The sequence below is a fragment of the Canis aureus genome, chromosome 21 (assembly GCF_053574225.1).
Source record: "Canis aureus isolate CA01 chromosome 21, VMU_Caureus_v.1.0, whole genome shotgun sequence".
NCBI lineage: Eukaryota > Metazoa > Chordata > Mammalia > Carnivora > Canidae > Canis > Canis aureus.
This window is the reverse complement of record NC_135631.1, coordinates 2,053,606-2,070,589: the sequence shown is the minus strand read 5'-3', so window position 1 is coordinate 2,070,589 and position 16,984 is coordinate 2,053,606. Positions and strand designations below refer to the sequence as shown.

The 16,984-nt window shown below is 51.1% G+C and overlaps 1 protein-coding gene across 1 annotated transcript; it reads right to left on the bottom strand.

Moving 5' to 3' along the window:
- Nucleotides 1–5,323: 5,323 nt before the first annotated feature.
- SLC3A2 (solute carrier family 3 member 2) lies at nucleotides 5,324–14,212 on the bottom strand. The gene is made up of 9 exons (XM_077862068.1): nucleotides 13,650–14,212; nucleotides 13,096–13,269; nucleotides 11,888–11,982; nucleotides 8,439–8,507; nucleotides 8,274–8,332; nucleotides 7,932–8,112; nucleotides 7,674–7,817; nucleotides 6,269–6,352; nucleotides 5,324–6,156 (listed from the first exon to the last, which is right to left on the bottom strand). The coding sequence occupies exons 1-9, from the start codon at nucleotides 14,080–14,082 to the stop codon at nucleotides 5,794–5,796; spliced, it is 1,602 nt and encodes a 533-aa protein (XP_077718194.1). The 5' UTR covers nucleotides 14,083–14,212; the 3' UTR covers nucleotides 5,324–5,793.
- Between the last annotated feature and the right edge of the window lie 2,772 nt (nucleotides 14,213–16,984).

The window sequence follows — 16,984 nt, the reverse complement described above, 5'->3', positions numbered from 1 at the left end:
ACACCCCGCCGCGCCCCCACCCGCTGCTAGCTACAGACCCTCCCCTGCTGGAAGCCTCCACCTGCAAGTCCAAGAGCATACACACTCAGCACATTTACCAGGAGCTGATCCCCTTCCCACCCACAGCTGCTTCTCTTCCTGCCTCCCCTACCCAGCTTGAGAGCCCCAGCCACCCCCACAAACACCTAAGCTAGAAACTCAGGAGCCACAACACAGCTACCTTCTCCCTTTCATTCACATCCATCCCTCGTAGGCATTCATGAAATCCCAGAGCTGCTTCTCTTGAACCATCTGTCCAAGCTATCTCCTCTCCTACCCCGCAGCCTCTGCCTCCTTAACCTCCGAATCATCCCAGGCTGTTCCAACGGCCTCCTAAAGGGCTCCTGGCCACCCTCAACTTCTTTCACAACAGCAGAGCCAGAGCAAACTTTCTGAAACTCAGACCTGACTATGTCACTCCCTACCAAGGGCTTCTCAACCAGTGAGAGCAGTGTTCCTTCCTCGTTCTTATCTGAGCTTCTTACAAAGATTCTGATGTCCTTTCCCAGACCTGGTGAAACAGGACATCCAGGAGAAAAACCAGAACTTCTTTGCCCTAATCTTTGTATTCAGACATAACTCAGCAAGTCTGGAAAACATTGATCTAGTGATTCCCCAACTGCTGTGGGAATCATTTCAGAAAGCTGGTTAAAAATCAGCTCCTGGGGGCAGCCCAGGTGGCTCAGCGGTTTAGCACCACCTTCAGCCCAGGGCGCGATCCTGGAGACCCGGGATCGAGTCCCACATCAAGCTCCCTGCATGGAGCCTGCTTCTCCCTCTGCCTGTGTCTCTACCTCTGTGTATGTGTGTGTGTCTCGTGAATAAATAAATAAAATATATATTTTTTTTAATTTCAACTCCCAGGGGCGCCTGAGTGGCTCCATTGGTTAAGGGTCTGCAGCTCAGGTCATGATTCTGGGGTCCTGGGATCGAGCCCATGTGTCAGGCACCCTGTTCATCAGGAAACCTGCTTCTTTCTCTCCCTCTGCCCCGCCCACACACGCAGGTGCTCTCTCTCAAATAAATGAGTTAAATATTTTCTTTTAAATAAAATTAGTGATGCCTGGGCGGCTCAGATGTTGAGCATCTGCCTTCGGCTCAGGGTGTGATCCCAGAGTATTAGGATCGAGTCCCACATCGGGCTGAGCTTATGTGTCTGCCTCTCTGTGTGTCTCTCATGATTAAATAAAATAAAATAATTTTTTAAAATAAGTAAATATTTAATTTAATTTAAAAATAAAAATCAACTCCCAAGCTCAGCCCCTTGGAGATTCCAATGCAGTGGATATTGAATGTAAGAGATTTTTCCAGAGGATTCTGCATAACCAGGCTGAGAATCTTCATACGGGCAAGGTATAGACAACTTGAATATGACTATTAAAGCCCTTTGTGCTTCAGCCTCTGGCTGGTTCTCATGACTTCAGAACTGGCCAACACCGTGCATGGGCCTCGCATTCACTCTGCTGTCTCAACTAAGTGGCTATACATAAAGTCGCCTCGATGCTGGTGACCCAGGCCTGTGTCATAGGACTGCTTACTGGTGCCTCTGTCTCAGCTCAGATGAAGACTCCCAAGATTTTCCTGATCCTCCCTGGGTTAAACTCTTCCTCTGTACTCCACAAAGCCCAACTCACTGCTGCCTGAGAGGGGCCTTTTACTTCTGAGCCCTCCCTGGCCTCCTCTGTAAACAAGACCCACACAGTCCTCAAAGGTACATCACTTCAAAGAAACAAAAAGTGAAGTTTCCTTAAACCAATGATCTCACTTAAAAGTGCCCTTAACCCTTTAAGAGATGGCCTCCAGGCCTTAAAATCCCAAGCATTTGGTCCTTTGGAGGCTGGAAGCAAGTGAGGGCAGGGTCCTGTTTACCCCAAATCCAAAAAGATGGGGATGATGCCAGGCATGAAGCAATAATTCAAAAAAACTAGGTCAATGAATGAAGGAACAGCAGAGGAATGTTTCCCATAGAAGCCATTGCTTCTGTCTCCCTCAAATGGCCCTCCGGAGAGGCATTCTGACCCCCTGCCTCAACTAAGATAATGTCTGTGAATTCCTCCTTCACAGGGTAGTTGTGGTGGCTAATGAGACAGCTTCAGCCTGTACCTGCCTCTCCACTCTCTTCCTCCTCTGACATGGGAAGGGAATGTGAGGCCCTCCACAGTACAGCTCTTGGGGATTCGGAGCCCCATTCGCTGATCTCATGTGTTCCCCAGGGCACAGAGGTCTAGGCATTACCAGGAATTACCCCAGGATCTTTGGGAGCTTCGGTGTCTTCATACAAATATGGCAGCCAGCCCGGGTGGCTCAGTAGTTTCGCGCCGCCTTCAGCCCAGGGCGTGATCCTGGAGCCCCGGGATCGAGTCCCAAGTGGGCTCCCTGCATGGAGCCTGCTTCTCCCTCTGCCTGGGTCTCTGCCTCTCTCTCTCTCTGTGTGTGTGTCTCTCATGAATAAATAAAATCTTAAAAATAAGTACATAAAAATTAAAAAAAAAAAACAAATATGGACGGTGCTCGGGTGGTTCAGTGGGTTAAGTGTCTGCCTTCAGCCTAGGTCATGATCTCAGGGTCCTGGAATCAAGCCCTGTATCGAGCTCCCTGCTCAGGGGGAAGTCTGCTTCTCCCTCTCCTCTGCCCCTCCCCTCCCCTGCTCTGTGTGCTGGCCCTCTTGCTCTCTCAAATAAAAAAAATCTCTTAAAAAAAAAAATTAGAGGCACCTGGGTGGCTCAGTGGTTTAACTGCCTTTGGCTCATCGTGATCCTGGGGTCCTGGGATCGAGTCCTGCATCAGGTTCCCCACAGGGAGCCTGCTTCTCCCTCTGCCTATGTCTCTGCCTCTCTCTCTGGTCTCTCATGAATAAATAAATCTTTAAAAATAAAAAAATAAAATAAAAAGAATTTAAAAACAAATATGGAGGAACAGAGCTATGTTTAGTGGGCAGTCTCCATTCAGCATGATGGAGAAGTTTTGGAGGTGGACACTGGTGCTGGTGGGACCACAGTGTGAATATACTTAATGCCACTGAGCTGTACACCTAAAAACAGGTAACGTGGCAAATTTTATATTTATAAAAACTAAATGTTTTCCTCCAGCAGTCTTCCCCACCTCAGCAAAGGCACCTCCAGTCTTCCAGCTGCTCCAGCCAAAACTTTATAATCATCCTGACTCTTCTATATCTGGGACCCCCTCCCCCCGCCAAGGCTTAATCAGCACCCTGCTGTGAACCCGGAAAAAAAGTTAGGACAGCCCGGGTGGCTCGGCGGTTTAGCGCCACCTTCAGCCCAGGGTGTGATCCTGGAGCCCCGGATGGAGTCCCGCGTCGGGTTTCCCCGGCAAGGAGCCTGCTTCTCCCTCTGCCTATGTCTCTGCCTCTCTCTGTGTCTCTCATGAATAAATAAATAAAGTCTTTAAAAAAATTTTTAAAAATTAAAAGTGAAAGTTAACAGTAAATTACAAAGCACAAAATGAGGAAGAGGCTCCATCTGCAGTGACATCATGATACCAACTGGGTCAGAGGGGAGGCCAGGGGCAAAGCAAAGGAGAAAAGAAGAGGGGCTGGAGCTGGCACCCCAGGAAAGAACCTGAGGGTGGGGAGCCTCAGGAAGAGGAGAGGCCCAAATCAGACAAGGGACAGGTCTCAGAAGTGCTAGTAGGAGAGAGAAGGGCAGTGCAAGGCAGAAAGAGCTAAGGCCCAGCTGGCTGGCTGCCAAATGTCTTCACAGGAACTGTGCCCTGGCACCAGAGTGCATGCCCTCACAGCCCTTGGCGCAGGTGAGGGCAAGGGAAACCAGAGAGCAAGCATGGACTGGGCCTTAATTGGGGCATCTAATCTCCTGCCCTGTTCCCCCCATACCAGGACCACCTTCGAGGCCCAGGCCCAACAAGTCCCATCCTGCAGGCATAGTGCTCTTTTACCTAAGAAAGCTGGGAGGGCGGGACTTAATCCCAAAGGCTGTGGGTGAGTCCAGGCTAAGAATCAAAACTATGGTAGAAAGATCCAACAGAAAATCCTGCGGGTCTCCCCACAAAGTAAATGCACTTGGCACCTCCACTGAGGCTATCCTGGGAAGTCTACAAAAGCTGCAGCGGTAACAACCACCCTAATCGGCCTCCCTGCTAGCAGGACGGTCAGTGAGTCAGCGGAAAAACAACTTCAGACCACGCTCACTGCTCCAAACTCTCCCAATTCCCATCCCACTTCCTCAGACCCTGTGTGCAGAGAAGCTAATCTTACCCAACATCTGACCTTTACCCTTGGTTCCCCGGAGGGGATCTCTATGCCCCTGGAATGTCCTGACAGGAATGTCTGGGGATTTCAGACATCTGTCGGTCTGACAATGTGATTTACAAAAAGTGCTTTGGGACACATGACCTCTGGGCCCAGAAGTCGGGGGGAGGTAGAGACCGAGTCAGCCGCATCCGAGATTGTGAGTAATCCCCCAGAAACCTGGACCCCACAGCTCAGGTCCCTGCTTGGCCACACTGTGTCACAAACCAGGAGGAGGTCTCAAGTCGAGGGCTCCCCTGGGAGAGAACAATCCTTAGGAAGCTTCACTCTTGGAACACCTCTTCGCATTCCCCCTGCCCACCCATTCCACCCCTATGCAACCTGTCTTTTGGCTGAACACATATCCTTCCAGATATACTGCTTTCCTGAATTCGATAAGTCATTCTAGCAAATTACCCACTGAGGGTGGTTCCGCAGACCCAGAACTTGCAACTGGTGTCTGAAATGAAGTCAATCTTGTGGGTCCCATGCCCTCTGCCAAATTCTTTGCGCCCTTCGATGTGACCACCTTACTTGGGCCTTTGTGATCTGTTCAACCCCTACCAACCGGAACTCATCACCCCTCACCTCCCTCACTCTCAAGCAAGGCAGGCCCCTGCCATAGGGCCCTAGAGAGCCCCCTTCACCAGGTACCTGGCAAGCTAACCCCCTCCTTTGGAGGGCCTTTCATTCAGATGTCACCTCCTGGCTGAGGCCTCCTCTCCTTCCTCCTCAAGCTCCCTCTGCCCCAAGCCCCTCCCTCTCTTCCTGCATGACTTTTTTCCCCTTGGCACACTATCACTATAACCCAGCACTCTGAATTGTATTCACTTTATTTCTCCTCCACCTCCTCACTGCACCATAAGCCCCAAGGACAGAGAGATGCTGTACTTTGTTCCCTCCTGTAACCCTGGGACCTAAACCGATTTCTGGCACACACTGAGCGCTCAGTTGATTCTTTGTGGGGAGGAGATCCTGCCCTGGCAGGTAGAGGGAACTCAAGACCTCACCAGGCAGGAGTGACTTTTTTTTTTTTAATATTTTATTTATTCATGAGAGAAAGAGAGAGAGAAAGAGAGAGAGAGAGAGAGAGAGAGAGGCAGAGACACAGGCAGAGGGAGAAGCAGGCTCCATGCCGGGAGCCCGATGTGGGACCTGATCCCGGGTCTCCAGGATTGTGCCCTGGGCAGAAGGCAGTGCTAAACCGCTGAGCCACCACCCAGGGTTCCCCAGGAGTGACTTTTATTTGAAGCCAGAATATACCTTATCTGGGGTTTCATCTGTAATCTGTAACAGAAAAGGAAGAGAGGGAGGGAGGGAGGGAGGAGGGGAGGAGGGGAGGAAGGGAGGAAGGGAGGAAGGGAGGAAGGGAGGAAGGGAGGAAGGGAGGAAGGAAGGAGAAAAAAGAAAAGAAAAAAGAAAGAAAAGAAAAGAAAAGAAACGAAACCAGGACCCAAAGGGCCAGAGGAAGGGAGGAATAGTGTGTCCTGTCAGGCCACGTAGGGGAAGCGGAGCAACAGGCCCTCATGGGGCTCCAGGTTTAGATGCTCTAGCTCAAGAGAGGCATCCTCCTCATGGCCCAGATGGGTGCTGAGCAGCAGGTTGACTTTGGCTGGCAGGCTGGCTGTGGCCGGCAGACCCGAAACCCCCAGCTTGGCAAGCTGGCCTACATCCCCAAAGTTGAGCACTATCAGGAAACGCTCATTCTGGTCCCACTGGCGGATGTAGGCGAAGATGTCAGGCCCCGAAGAGAGTGCATGGAAATCTCCGTGCAGTAGGGAGCGTTCCTTGCCTCGCTGATCACTCAGCCTCCGGAACAGGGAAAGGAGGGAACGTGGGTCTTCATTCTGGCTCTGCAAATGATCAAGATAGCAAGAAAAGATAAAAGACACCCCTGGGCACAAACTCCTACAAGCCACCTGCCCACCCTCTGCTGAGCAGGCCTAGCCCACTCAAAACCCTTACCTTCACACTCATGTTGCTACTTCCAGGTCCTGAGGCGTTGGGGAAGCTGGATTCATCCCAGAGCATGAACGGAGCCTGCGCAGGCTGAAAAACAGGGAAAACAGGACTTGGAAAAGGCCTGGGCCTGCACTCCCTCCTCCTGTTCCCAGCCTCACCCATGCAGAGCCTCCCCCATGCCCCTACTCCCCACTCTGGCCTAATTTCTGCTGGACAAGCAAAGCAGGCTCCTGCCTCGGTCCCTGCCCACACTGTGCCCTCAGCCTGGAGGGCTCTTGCAGACAGCACAAGCTAGCTCCCTCATTGCCCTCTGGTCGCTCTGCTCAGTTGTCTCACCAGATCCTCTGTGGCCACTCGATGGAAAACATCCCCCCACTCCATGTTTTTCTTTTCTTTTCTTTTTTTAAGATTTTATGGATTTATTCATGAGAGACACAGAGAGGCAGAGACACAGGTAGAGGGAGAAACAGGCTCCATACAAGGAGCCTGACATGGGACTCGATCCCAGGTCTCCAGGATCACACCCTGGGCTAAAGGCGTCGCTAAACTGCTGAGCTACCCAGGCTGCCCCACTCCATGTTCTCTAGGCCCCTGGCCCTATTCTCTTCTGCATGGTACTGAACAGCACTGGGCACCTTTATTCTATTTTACTATCTAATTTCACCACCTTCAGCCCTTCTGTGTACTGCTGTATCCTTTGTGCATGGCATATAGGATTTACTCCATCAAACTATGGATTAACTAAATGACCAGTTCTATAAATACAGCTTGGGTGTCCAAGCTTGTGGCTAAAGCTAAATGAGTGCCTTCATGCTCTTACTGATCATGGCAGGGGCTACCGTGCATTTCTCGTACTCATATGGGTCCTCCACTCAACTATGAGTTGTGGAGGACATAGAGTCCCCTTGAATGCATCAGTGAATGAATGAATGATGGCTCCCATACTGAACACCTACCACATGTTCAGGCACTGCATTTAAAAAATATGCTCTCGGGATACCTGGGTGGCTCAGGGGTTTGGTGCCTGCCTTTGGCCCCAAGACATGATCCTAGAGTCCCGGAATCAAGTCCCACATTAGGCTCCCTGCATGGGGCCTGCTTCTCCCCCCTCTGACTGTGTCTCTGCCTCTCTGTGTCTTCATGAATAAATAAATAAAATCTTTAAAAAAATATATATGCTCTCATTGAATCCCAACTTCCCCACAAGAAATGCAATAACCCAGAAGAGATGATCAAGGCTATGGCAGTGAAATGACTTGCCGAGGCCACACAGTGACGAACTAGGTGGCTGACCAGGAATCAAATGCAGCTCCCCCTGAGGCTCACATCTGCCTGCAGTCATCCACACAACCATTGAGATAGATGAACATAGCCTCCCCAACTACACTGGGGAGGTAGCAAGCCGTACCTGGCCAGGCAGGGCAGCTGCCTCCAAGCCAATCTCGTCTCCATAGCTGAAAACTGGGGTTCCGGGCAGGGTGAAAAGGAGCAGTTGGTAGAGGCGGAGGAGATGAGCCGGCACGAAGGAAGTCAGGAATCCCGCCTGAGACAACTGCAGGAATGGATGCACTGGTGAGCCCCGAAGCCCACCTCTGCCTCCATCCGTGAACACCCCTTCCTCTAAAAGGCCTCCTTCTGCGCCTTCTACTCCACACTATGTACTCACACTCCAGCTGCACCAGCGATTGTCAGTGGCATTCAAATACTGGGTCACTAGGAATTCTGTATGCCTCCCAGTGATATCAGGGCTCGACAAGTATGAGCTAGTCAACAACAGGTCTTTGGTGGAGCCAAGTAGGCTCAGGATCTGCTGAAGGTCAGAGGACTCAGTCCCCGCAATCAAGAGCCTGCACAGAGCAAGAGAATAGGACAAAGTTTGTAAAGAGCAAGAAAAGAAAAAAGGTGAAGAAGGTTCTTGGACTAGGGATCCCCCCATTCCTGGGGCCTAGCACTCAGCTGAGGAGTTCCCATGGGGAAGCTGAGTTGGCAGGGGAGGTCTGGCACCTACCTATCTTCACTGAAGCTCTTGGTGACGTTCTGCCATTCAGCCAAGTACAAAGATGCATCCTAGAAGGAAAAAAAGCAGAGTCAAGGAGGAGCAAACACTACCAAGCCCTGGAAAGTCCCTCTGCTCTGACCCAGGCTCTGCCTCTCACAGGGAAAAGGGACTTACCGTCAGATTCTCCACGTTCCGAACCTGGAACCCATCCACACCAGCCCGCAGCCAAAAACTCAGAGCAAACTACAGGGAAGGGGGCAAAAGAAAACAGACAAAAGGTATCAACACTCCGATGCAAAAGCTTACAAAATCCAGCCCACGTCAAACCATGACCACCACGCACTTCTCCATGACCTTGGGAGAGTCACTTGCCTTGACCAGCCTCAGCCTCCCTTAACCACCTCTATCATAAAGGTTTAGCCTTCGGTTCCCTCTCTTTTTGAACTATCACTGATTCTTAACAGTACAGCATTTCACTTCTCTGTTCCACCTCAGGGCAAATCACACGGCTTCCCCTTTGGACTCCTATAGGAAAGGCCCAAGAGAAAAGGTACATTCATAAAAATAACTTCATTTAATCCTAAGCATGTGTGGCGATGCCTGGGCGTTTCAGCGGTTGAGCATCTGACTTCGGCTCGGGTAGTGATCCTGCGGTCCCAGGACTGAGCCCTACATCAGGCTCCCTTGCTTGGAGCTTGCTTTTCCCTCTGCCTGTGTCTCTGTCTCGCTCTCTCTATATCTCTCATGAATAAATAAAATCTTTTTTAAAAATTTTTTAATTAAAAAAAAAAAAAAAAACCCAGGCAGCCCAGGTGGCTCAGCGGTTTAGCGCCGTCTTCAGCCCAGGGCCTGATCCTGGAAACCTGGGATCGAATCCCACATCAGGCTCCCTGCATGGAGCCTGCTTCTCCCTCTGCCTGTGTCTCTGCCTCTCTCTCTCTGTTTCTGTCATGAATAATAAATAAATAAAATCTTTAAAAATAAATAAATAAATAAAATAACCCTTAGCATGTGTGGAATGCTTATATACTCATTTCAGAAATGACAAAGCACTCTCAGAGGAGCAAGGAAGCAAGCCCACAACCACAGTCAGAGAGCAGCAGACACAGGGAATGCAAGCCAAGATCCCAAGACAAATGTCCATTATTTCTCTCCCAGTGTCCTGAGGTCTGGGGAGGGTAGGAGTGAGAGAGCAAGGCCCAAGAGGAAAGAGTGAAATTCAAAGCACAGCCCCAGGGCAGTCTTGATGAAGATCTGAAAAGAGGAGTCAGCTCTGCAGCACAGGGCCAGGCCTGAAGTGAGGGCATTGATGAAGGCAGAACATTGGGGCCCACCTCCACAGCCCTGTCCCCTTTCTCAATCTGGTCCCTGTGCTCTCTCTCCTCATCTCCATTTTCATCTGAGGCTACTAGTCCTCATGCCATACTGTCTGAAACATTCCTTCATCAATAACTTTTAAGAGACTTTATTTTTTTTTTTAAGATTTTATTTGTTTATTCATGAGAGACATGGGGGATAGGGGCAGAAATATAGGCAGAGGGAGACACAAGCTCCATGCAGGGAGCCCGATATGGGACTCGATCCCAAGACTCCAGGATCATGCCCTGGGCCAAAGGCAGGCACCAAACCTCTGAGCCACCCAGGGAGCCCGAGACTTTATTTTTTTAAGTAATTTTTTTAATTTAAGGAATTTTTTAAGTCAGCTCTACTGCCAATGTGGGGCTCAAAGTCACGACCCTGAGATCAAGACTCTAGGATGCCTGAGTGGCTCAGCGGATGAGCCTCTGCCTTTGGCTCGGGGCATGATCCCAGGGTCCAAGGATAGAGTCTCCGCATCGAGTTCCCTATGAGGAGCCAGCTTGTCCCTCTGCCTATGTCTCTGCCTTCTCTCTATGTCTCTCATGAATAAATAAAATCTTAAAAAAAAAAAAAAAAAAAAGGAGTCACATGCTCTATCGACGCAGCCAGGCACCCTTCCTATCAATAACTTTTTTTTTTTTTTTAAGATTAATTTATTGGGCAGCCCCAGTGGCCCAGCAGTTTGGCGCCGCCTTCCGCCCAGGGTGTGATCCTGGAGACCTGGAATCGAGTCCCACATGGGGCTCCCTGCATGGAGCCTGTTTCTCTCCCTCTCCCTCTGCCTGTGTCTCTGCCTCTCTCTCTGTCATGAATAAATAATTTTTTTAAAAAATCTAAAAAACAAAGATTTATTTATTTATTCACAAGAGACAGAATGAGAGAGAGAGATGCAGAGACACAGGCAGAGGGAGAAGCAGGCTCCCCACAGGGAGCCCGATGCGGGACCTGATCCCGGATTCCAGCAGGCACCCAACCTCTGAGCCACCCAGGCATCCCCCTATCAATAACTTTTAAAGAGCTGAACTAGATGACCCTAAGGGTCCTATAGAAATTTAAGTAAAGAATTCTATTTCAGGAGGATCCCTGGGTGGCTCAGCGGTTTGGCGCCTGCCTTTGGCCCAGGGCAGGATCCTGGAGTCCCAGGATTGAGTCCCACATCGGGCTCCTGGCATGGAGCCTGCTTCTCTCTCTGCCTGTGTCTCTGCCTCCCTCTCTCTCTCTCTCTCTCTCTGTGTCTGTGTCTATAATAAATAAATAAATAAATAAATAAATAAATAAATAAATAAATAAATCTTAAAAAAAAAAGAATTATATTTCAGTATCACGGGGGCCAGCAAAGAGTCTGGATCTGCTTCATTTTTATTCTACCCCTGCTGAACTTGTCAATATCCCAGGACCCAATATCCCATTAGGAGCTTGGATGACAAAGTCCCATTCCCAGCCTGCCCTCTTTGCACCTATACCTTCATTCAGTGAAGGCAAATTACCAAAATGAGATTACTTAAGACCTCAAGTCCTAAGCACAACAAGCTCCTCTGAACCTTAGTTAGCTTCTTCGTTTACAGATGAGAGGTGACAGGGACTTTGTGTGGTCACAGAGAAATTGAGAACACATACAAAGTACTTGGCATTGTCCCGCACACATAAGACCACAATGCTTACAATTTCAGACTGGGCTCCACTCCAAAACACATCAAACAAGAACTGGGAAACCAGACAGAACAGGAGTCCCACAGAGAAATGGCTTCCTCTCCCAAAAGGAAGGAAAATCAAACCCAGAGTAACATCTGAGAAGTTCCTTTCCTGGCACTGTTACCATCAGAATCAAGGAAACAAGATAAATACATGGCCAGAAAAGGAACAAGCAAAGACAGATTGCCCTGTTGGCCTACCCTCCTGCCTGTGGGAGGAGTGAGCCAGTTTGGTTCCCAGGAGCAAGAAACCCCTCAGCGGGGCAGCCCAGGTGGCTCAGCGGTTTAGCTGAAGGTTTCTTGCTGCCTTCAGCCCTGGACATGATCCTGGAGACCTGGGATCAAGTCCCACGTCGGGCTCCCTGCATGGGGCCTGCTTCTCCCTCCCTCTGCCTGTGTCTCTGTCTCTCTCTGTGTGTCTCTCACGAATAAATAAATAAAATATTTTAAAAAAAAGAAAAAAGAAAAAGAAACCCCTCAGCTAGAGCCAGGCTGGATTTATGGGGCTTGCCAGGGGGATCAACACAGCCCCAGCATCAAGCTCCCACCTGCTGTCAGCACCAACACACTCACCTTCATCTTGGCAGCCACAGCGTCAATCTCTGTGGGGAGGAACCATGAGTCCTGGCCCTTGTAGTTGGGAGTGAGGTCCAGAATGACCCGGATGCCTGGAACAATGGAGGAAAAGGTAGTCGTGAAAAAGACTTTGGAGTTAAAAGGAAAAAAATCAACAAACACAAGGTGGTAGACTATTCCCTATGTATCATGTGGCACAAAACTTAGATTTGAGCCCGGCTTAAGATCTTCCATGAGGAAACAAAAAAATGGGGCACCTGGATGGCTCAGTGGTTAAGTGTCTGCCTTCAGCTCAGGTCATGATCCTGGATTCCCGGGATCCAGTCCTGCATTGGACTCCCTGCATGGAGCCTGCCTCTCCCTCTGCCTGTGTCCCTGCCTCTCTCTTTCTCAGTGTCTCTCATGAATAAATGAATAAAATCTTAAAAAAAAAAAAACACTGACTTAGGGGCTGCTGGCTGGCTCAGTCAGTAAAGCATCTGAGTTTTGATCTCAGGGTCATGGGTTCAAGTCCCATGCTGGGCAGTAGAGCCTATTTAAAAAAAATTTTTAGGGCAGCCCTGGTGGCTCAGCGGTTTGGCGTCGCCTGCAGCCCAGGGTGTGATCCTGGAGTAGGGCTCCCCCTATGGAGCCTGCTTCTCCCTCTGCCTGTGTCTCTCCCTCTCTCTATGAATAAATAAATAAATATTTAAATAAACATAAATTTTATTTTTAATAAATAAAAATAAATCACTGAGGAAATGTGGTGCCCACATTTTGCAAGTAAGGGCACCAAAGCCCAGAAGTTCAATGACTGGACACACAGCAAGTAGAAAATCTCTGAACCGCTCAACAAACTCATTTTAGGTTGACGCCTAAGAAACCTCCCCTGGGGATCCCTGGGTGGTGCAGCGGTTTGGCGCCTGCCTTTGGCCCAGGGCGCGATCCTGGAGACCCAGGATCGAATCCCACATCGGGCTCCCGGTGCATGGAGCCTGCTTCTCCCTCTGCCTGTGTCTCTGCCTCTCTCTCTCTCTCTCTCTCTCTCTCTCTGTGACTATCATAAACTAAAAAAAAAAAGAAAGAAAGAAACCTCCCCTGTACCTGCCTCAGGAAAGCTCAGAGCCAGTCAGGGGTAAACCCAACAAAAATCCTATCCTGTGTTTCCCGTGGCCAAAAGGCCAAGGCCTTCTCAGCTGCTCCTCTGACAACCCCAAGACACCCACTCTTTTTCTTGGCCGACTGCAAGAGATTGTCAAAATCTTCCTTGGAGCCGAAAGTGGGGTCGATCTGTTCCAAGTTGGTCCCAGACAGGTCATCCTTCTGGTTCCTGTGAATCGGGCCCAGCACAAAGCCCTTCACCTTCAGAGTGCTCAGGTAATCCAGATGCCCCTTCAGGCCTGAAACGGGAAGGAAGGGTTAAGGTGAACCCCCGCCCCGGAGAGACCCCAGATCTCCCCTATTCTCCCCTCCCCCCCCCGGAACTAAGTGTGGGGTCGAGGGCGAGCTGGGAGCACGAGACTGAGAGGAGCTGAGGTAAGATCCCTCGCACATTACTTCAGAAACGTCAGCGACCGGCTTCCGGCGCCCGCCGCAGGGGTGAGGGAGGACGCTGAGTCAGCCGGCCTGGTGCAAGAGGGAGGACGAGCGGTTTCTTCAAAGAACAGAAGGGGAAGCGACGCCGCGGGGGCGCGGACGAGGGCGGGGGCGGGGGAGCCTGGGGAAGGCCGAGTCCATCTGGGCACAGGCCGGTCACGCCGGGGGCGCGCACAGAACTCACCCACGAGGCCCCCGCCCCGGGGGCCCTGGAAGGCCTGAAGGTCGCCGATGCGGTAGAGGGCACCCTTGTGCCACCAGCTCTGCGCGGGCAGCTCGCGGCAGCGCGGGGCCCGCACGATGATGACCACGGCGCCCGCCAGCATGCCGAGCCAGCCGAGCCAGAAGAGCACCAGCAGCGCCCAGCGGGTGCGCACCCAGCCGGGGCTGCCCGCCACCTTCAGCAGCTCCTCTTTGGACAGGCCGGTGAACTTGGCCGCGGCCGCTGCCTCCGCCTCGTCGTCGGCCACCTTGATCTTCACCAGCCCGTTCTTCTCGGCGCCGCCGGCCACGACCACCGCCATGGCCGCCCCGGACGCCGCGTTCATCGGCTGCTTCTCGGGCTCCAGCTCGTTCAGCTCCACCTCCTTCAAGTCCACCTCGGTGTCCTGGCTCATGGCGCCTGCGGTCAGCTGGTGGCTGGACTCCTGCTCGGCCCTCTCGGCGTCAGCTCGGCCTCGCCGCACTACGCCACCCCGCGCGGCCTCGGCGACCTCGGCTGCTCGGCGGCGGGACCCGGTCACCCCGGGGAGGAGCGGGAGCCCCGCCCCCGCCCCGCCCCCCGCCCCGCCTCTTAAAGGGGAACCGCCCGGACTGCCCTTTGTGCGCTGCACCCGTGGGCGGCAGAGGGGATGCCCCCCTCCAGCTCCTCCTCTCCACCTGTTTGCCCCTAAAGTTCCTTCAGGTGGAGGGAGCCTCCCGCAGGGGTTCCGGAGCCCCTCCCGGCGCACTCCGGAGGCGGGTGACTGACTACCCCGACCCCGTCCTCCGTTTGCCCCGGGCCCTGGGCTCAAGCCACCGCGTGGCCGTCCCAACTTCGCACGGCCACGGAGCCCGCTAAACTCCGCTCCCCCTCTTTCCCCGATCTGGCCTTGTCTCCCCAAGCCTCTGGGACTTGGCGTTCGACCAGCGCTTCCCGCAGGGCTCACTCCCCCACTGGTCCTTCAAGACTACACTTGAGTCCAGTTCAGATAATTTCATCACGTAGCAACTCTCGAGCGCCCACTACAATACTTTGCTTTATTAACGAGACTGAATCAACTCTAACCCAGCCTTCCCCGAGATGTTTTTAAAATGAACCTGTTCGGACAGGAGAGTAGAAGCTGACACTCCCTCGCCCTACCCCACCCACAGTTTTTGGCGCCAGGATGTCGGGGCCGCTAGGAATCCGACATCCAGATCTGTAGAAGCCTGATGGGCAACCTCAGGCCTGTAGCAAATATTCCAAGGTCAGGCTTCAGTTAGAGGCATCCACCATTTTCCTACAACAGACCAGACTTTCCCCCACTTTGCAGGGCTTCCCACATATTAGCCCAACCTCCCCAGGGTGCCAGGGTTACCTTCCCCACCCACACCCACCATCACTTCACTATGCTAAACCTTGGAGGCAGCTGCAGAGGCCCTGAAGACCCCCTAACCTCCAAAGAGATCCTGGGATGGAGAGTAAGTGGGGCAAGAGACAGGTTCATAGCAGGGACTGCTGGACACTGATACCATGGGAGGCACACACACTCACTCAGGAACTTCTTGTTCCTGACCAGTGCCAGCCAGGCTATTTTTCAGAGACGAAGTGAAGGAAAATAGTTCTTTCTCCTTCTCCCACCTGGGCTAGAAGCCAAGATAGCTGTGTAGTTGGAAGAAAGCAGAAGCCAAGATCTGAAGAAACAGCAGATAGAAAGGGGAGCCAAAGGAGACCCAAGGGTGTGAAAAGGCTCATCTTCTGCCATTCCCCTTCTGCATACCAAAGCCCATACCCCACTTCCACCCTAGGAAAGCCAGAACCAATTCCTAGAGGGGAGGCAGGCCAGGGGGTAATGGGTAGAGGTCAGACGGGTGTGCAAAGATGATAGTGAATCCAAGGTGCCCTGAGCATGCCAGATAAGCACCAACCAGAGGCTCTGAACAGACTTTATTCCCAAGGGGAAAGCTCACGGTTGAGACGGAGGGTCAGAAGCTCTCCTTGAGATGGTCCAACATAACACCCCAGGGAACATTACAGCCCCCCATGTTTCAGAAAGATGAAGCCAATTCCTTCTGCGTGAAGAAGCTAGCAACTGACCTCCCCAAGGTTATCACCCCCACACACGCCTTCCACAAAGACTACCCCTGCCTCCCTCAGCGACATCAGCTTTCGAACACCTGCCAGTCTCACAGCACATGCAGCTTTGTCAGGCCTCTTCATCTTTGTGCCTGCCATTCCATGTTTTCCCTCCCTGTTCTACCGCTTGACCTTAGAAGCTCACATTCCATTCAAGACCTAGCTCAGATTACAGCTTTTCTCAACTTCTCCAAAAGAACACTTCTCCATTTACCTCTGCTACAACACATACTGTTTGTTTACTACATTTCCTTTCTGAATGTCTGCACTTTAAGACAAGTGGCAGAGGCCCCGTGCTATTTGCTGACAGGCCCCCCTACTTACAGAAGGAGCATAAGTAGGCACTCCATGAGGTTTTGGAAAATGAGTGGATAAACTACACAGTCAAACCCAAATATTTCCCTCCTTAAAAACAACAAAAGTAGCATAGGAAGATAAATGGATAAAAATGAAACAACAGGGACCCCTGGGTGGTGCAGTGGTTTACCACCTGCCTTTGGCCCAGGGCGCGATCCTGGAGACCAGGGATCGAATCCCACGTTGGGCTCCCGGTGCATGGAGCCTGCTTCTCCATCTGCCTATGTCTCTGCCTCTCTCTCTCTCTCTGTGACTATCATAAATAAATAAAAATTTAAAAGAAAATGAAACAACATTGTACAATAACAATAAACAATGTTGTATAATAGCATAAATAAGCAAAACAGGGGCATCTGGCTGGTTGAATCCATGACTCTTGATCTCGAAGTTGAGTTCGAGCCTCAGGTTCTGTGTAGTGATTACTTGAAAAAATCTTTAGGGGCAGCCCGGGTGGCTCAGAGGTTTAGTGCTGCCTTTAGCCCAGGGCCTGATCCTGGAGACCAGGGATCCAGTCCCACATCAGGCTCCCTGCATGGAGCCTGCTTCTCCCTCTGCCTGTGTCTCTGCCTCTCTCTTTCTCTATCTCTGTGTCTCTCATGAATAAATAAAATAAAAATCTTTTAAAAAATAAAATAAATGAAATCTTTAGGAAAAAAAGGAAAGGGATGCCTCTCTCTGTGTCTCTCATAAATAAATAAAATAAAAATCTTTAAAAAATAAATAAAATCTTTAGAAAAATAAAAGGAAAGGAAAACAAACCATGGCTTATACCTGTTCAACCAAAATGAAAGGAATAAATCTAGGGGAAGGAGAAGATAGGGAAAGACTGAGAAAGAACGCACAAG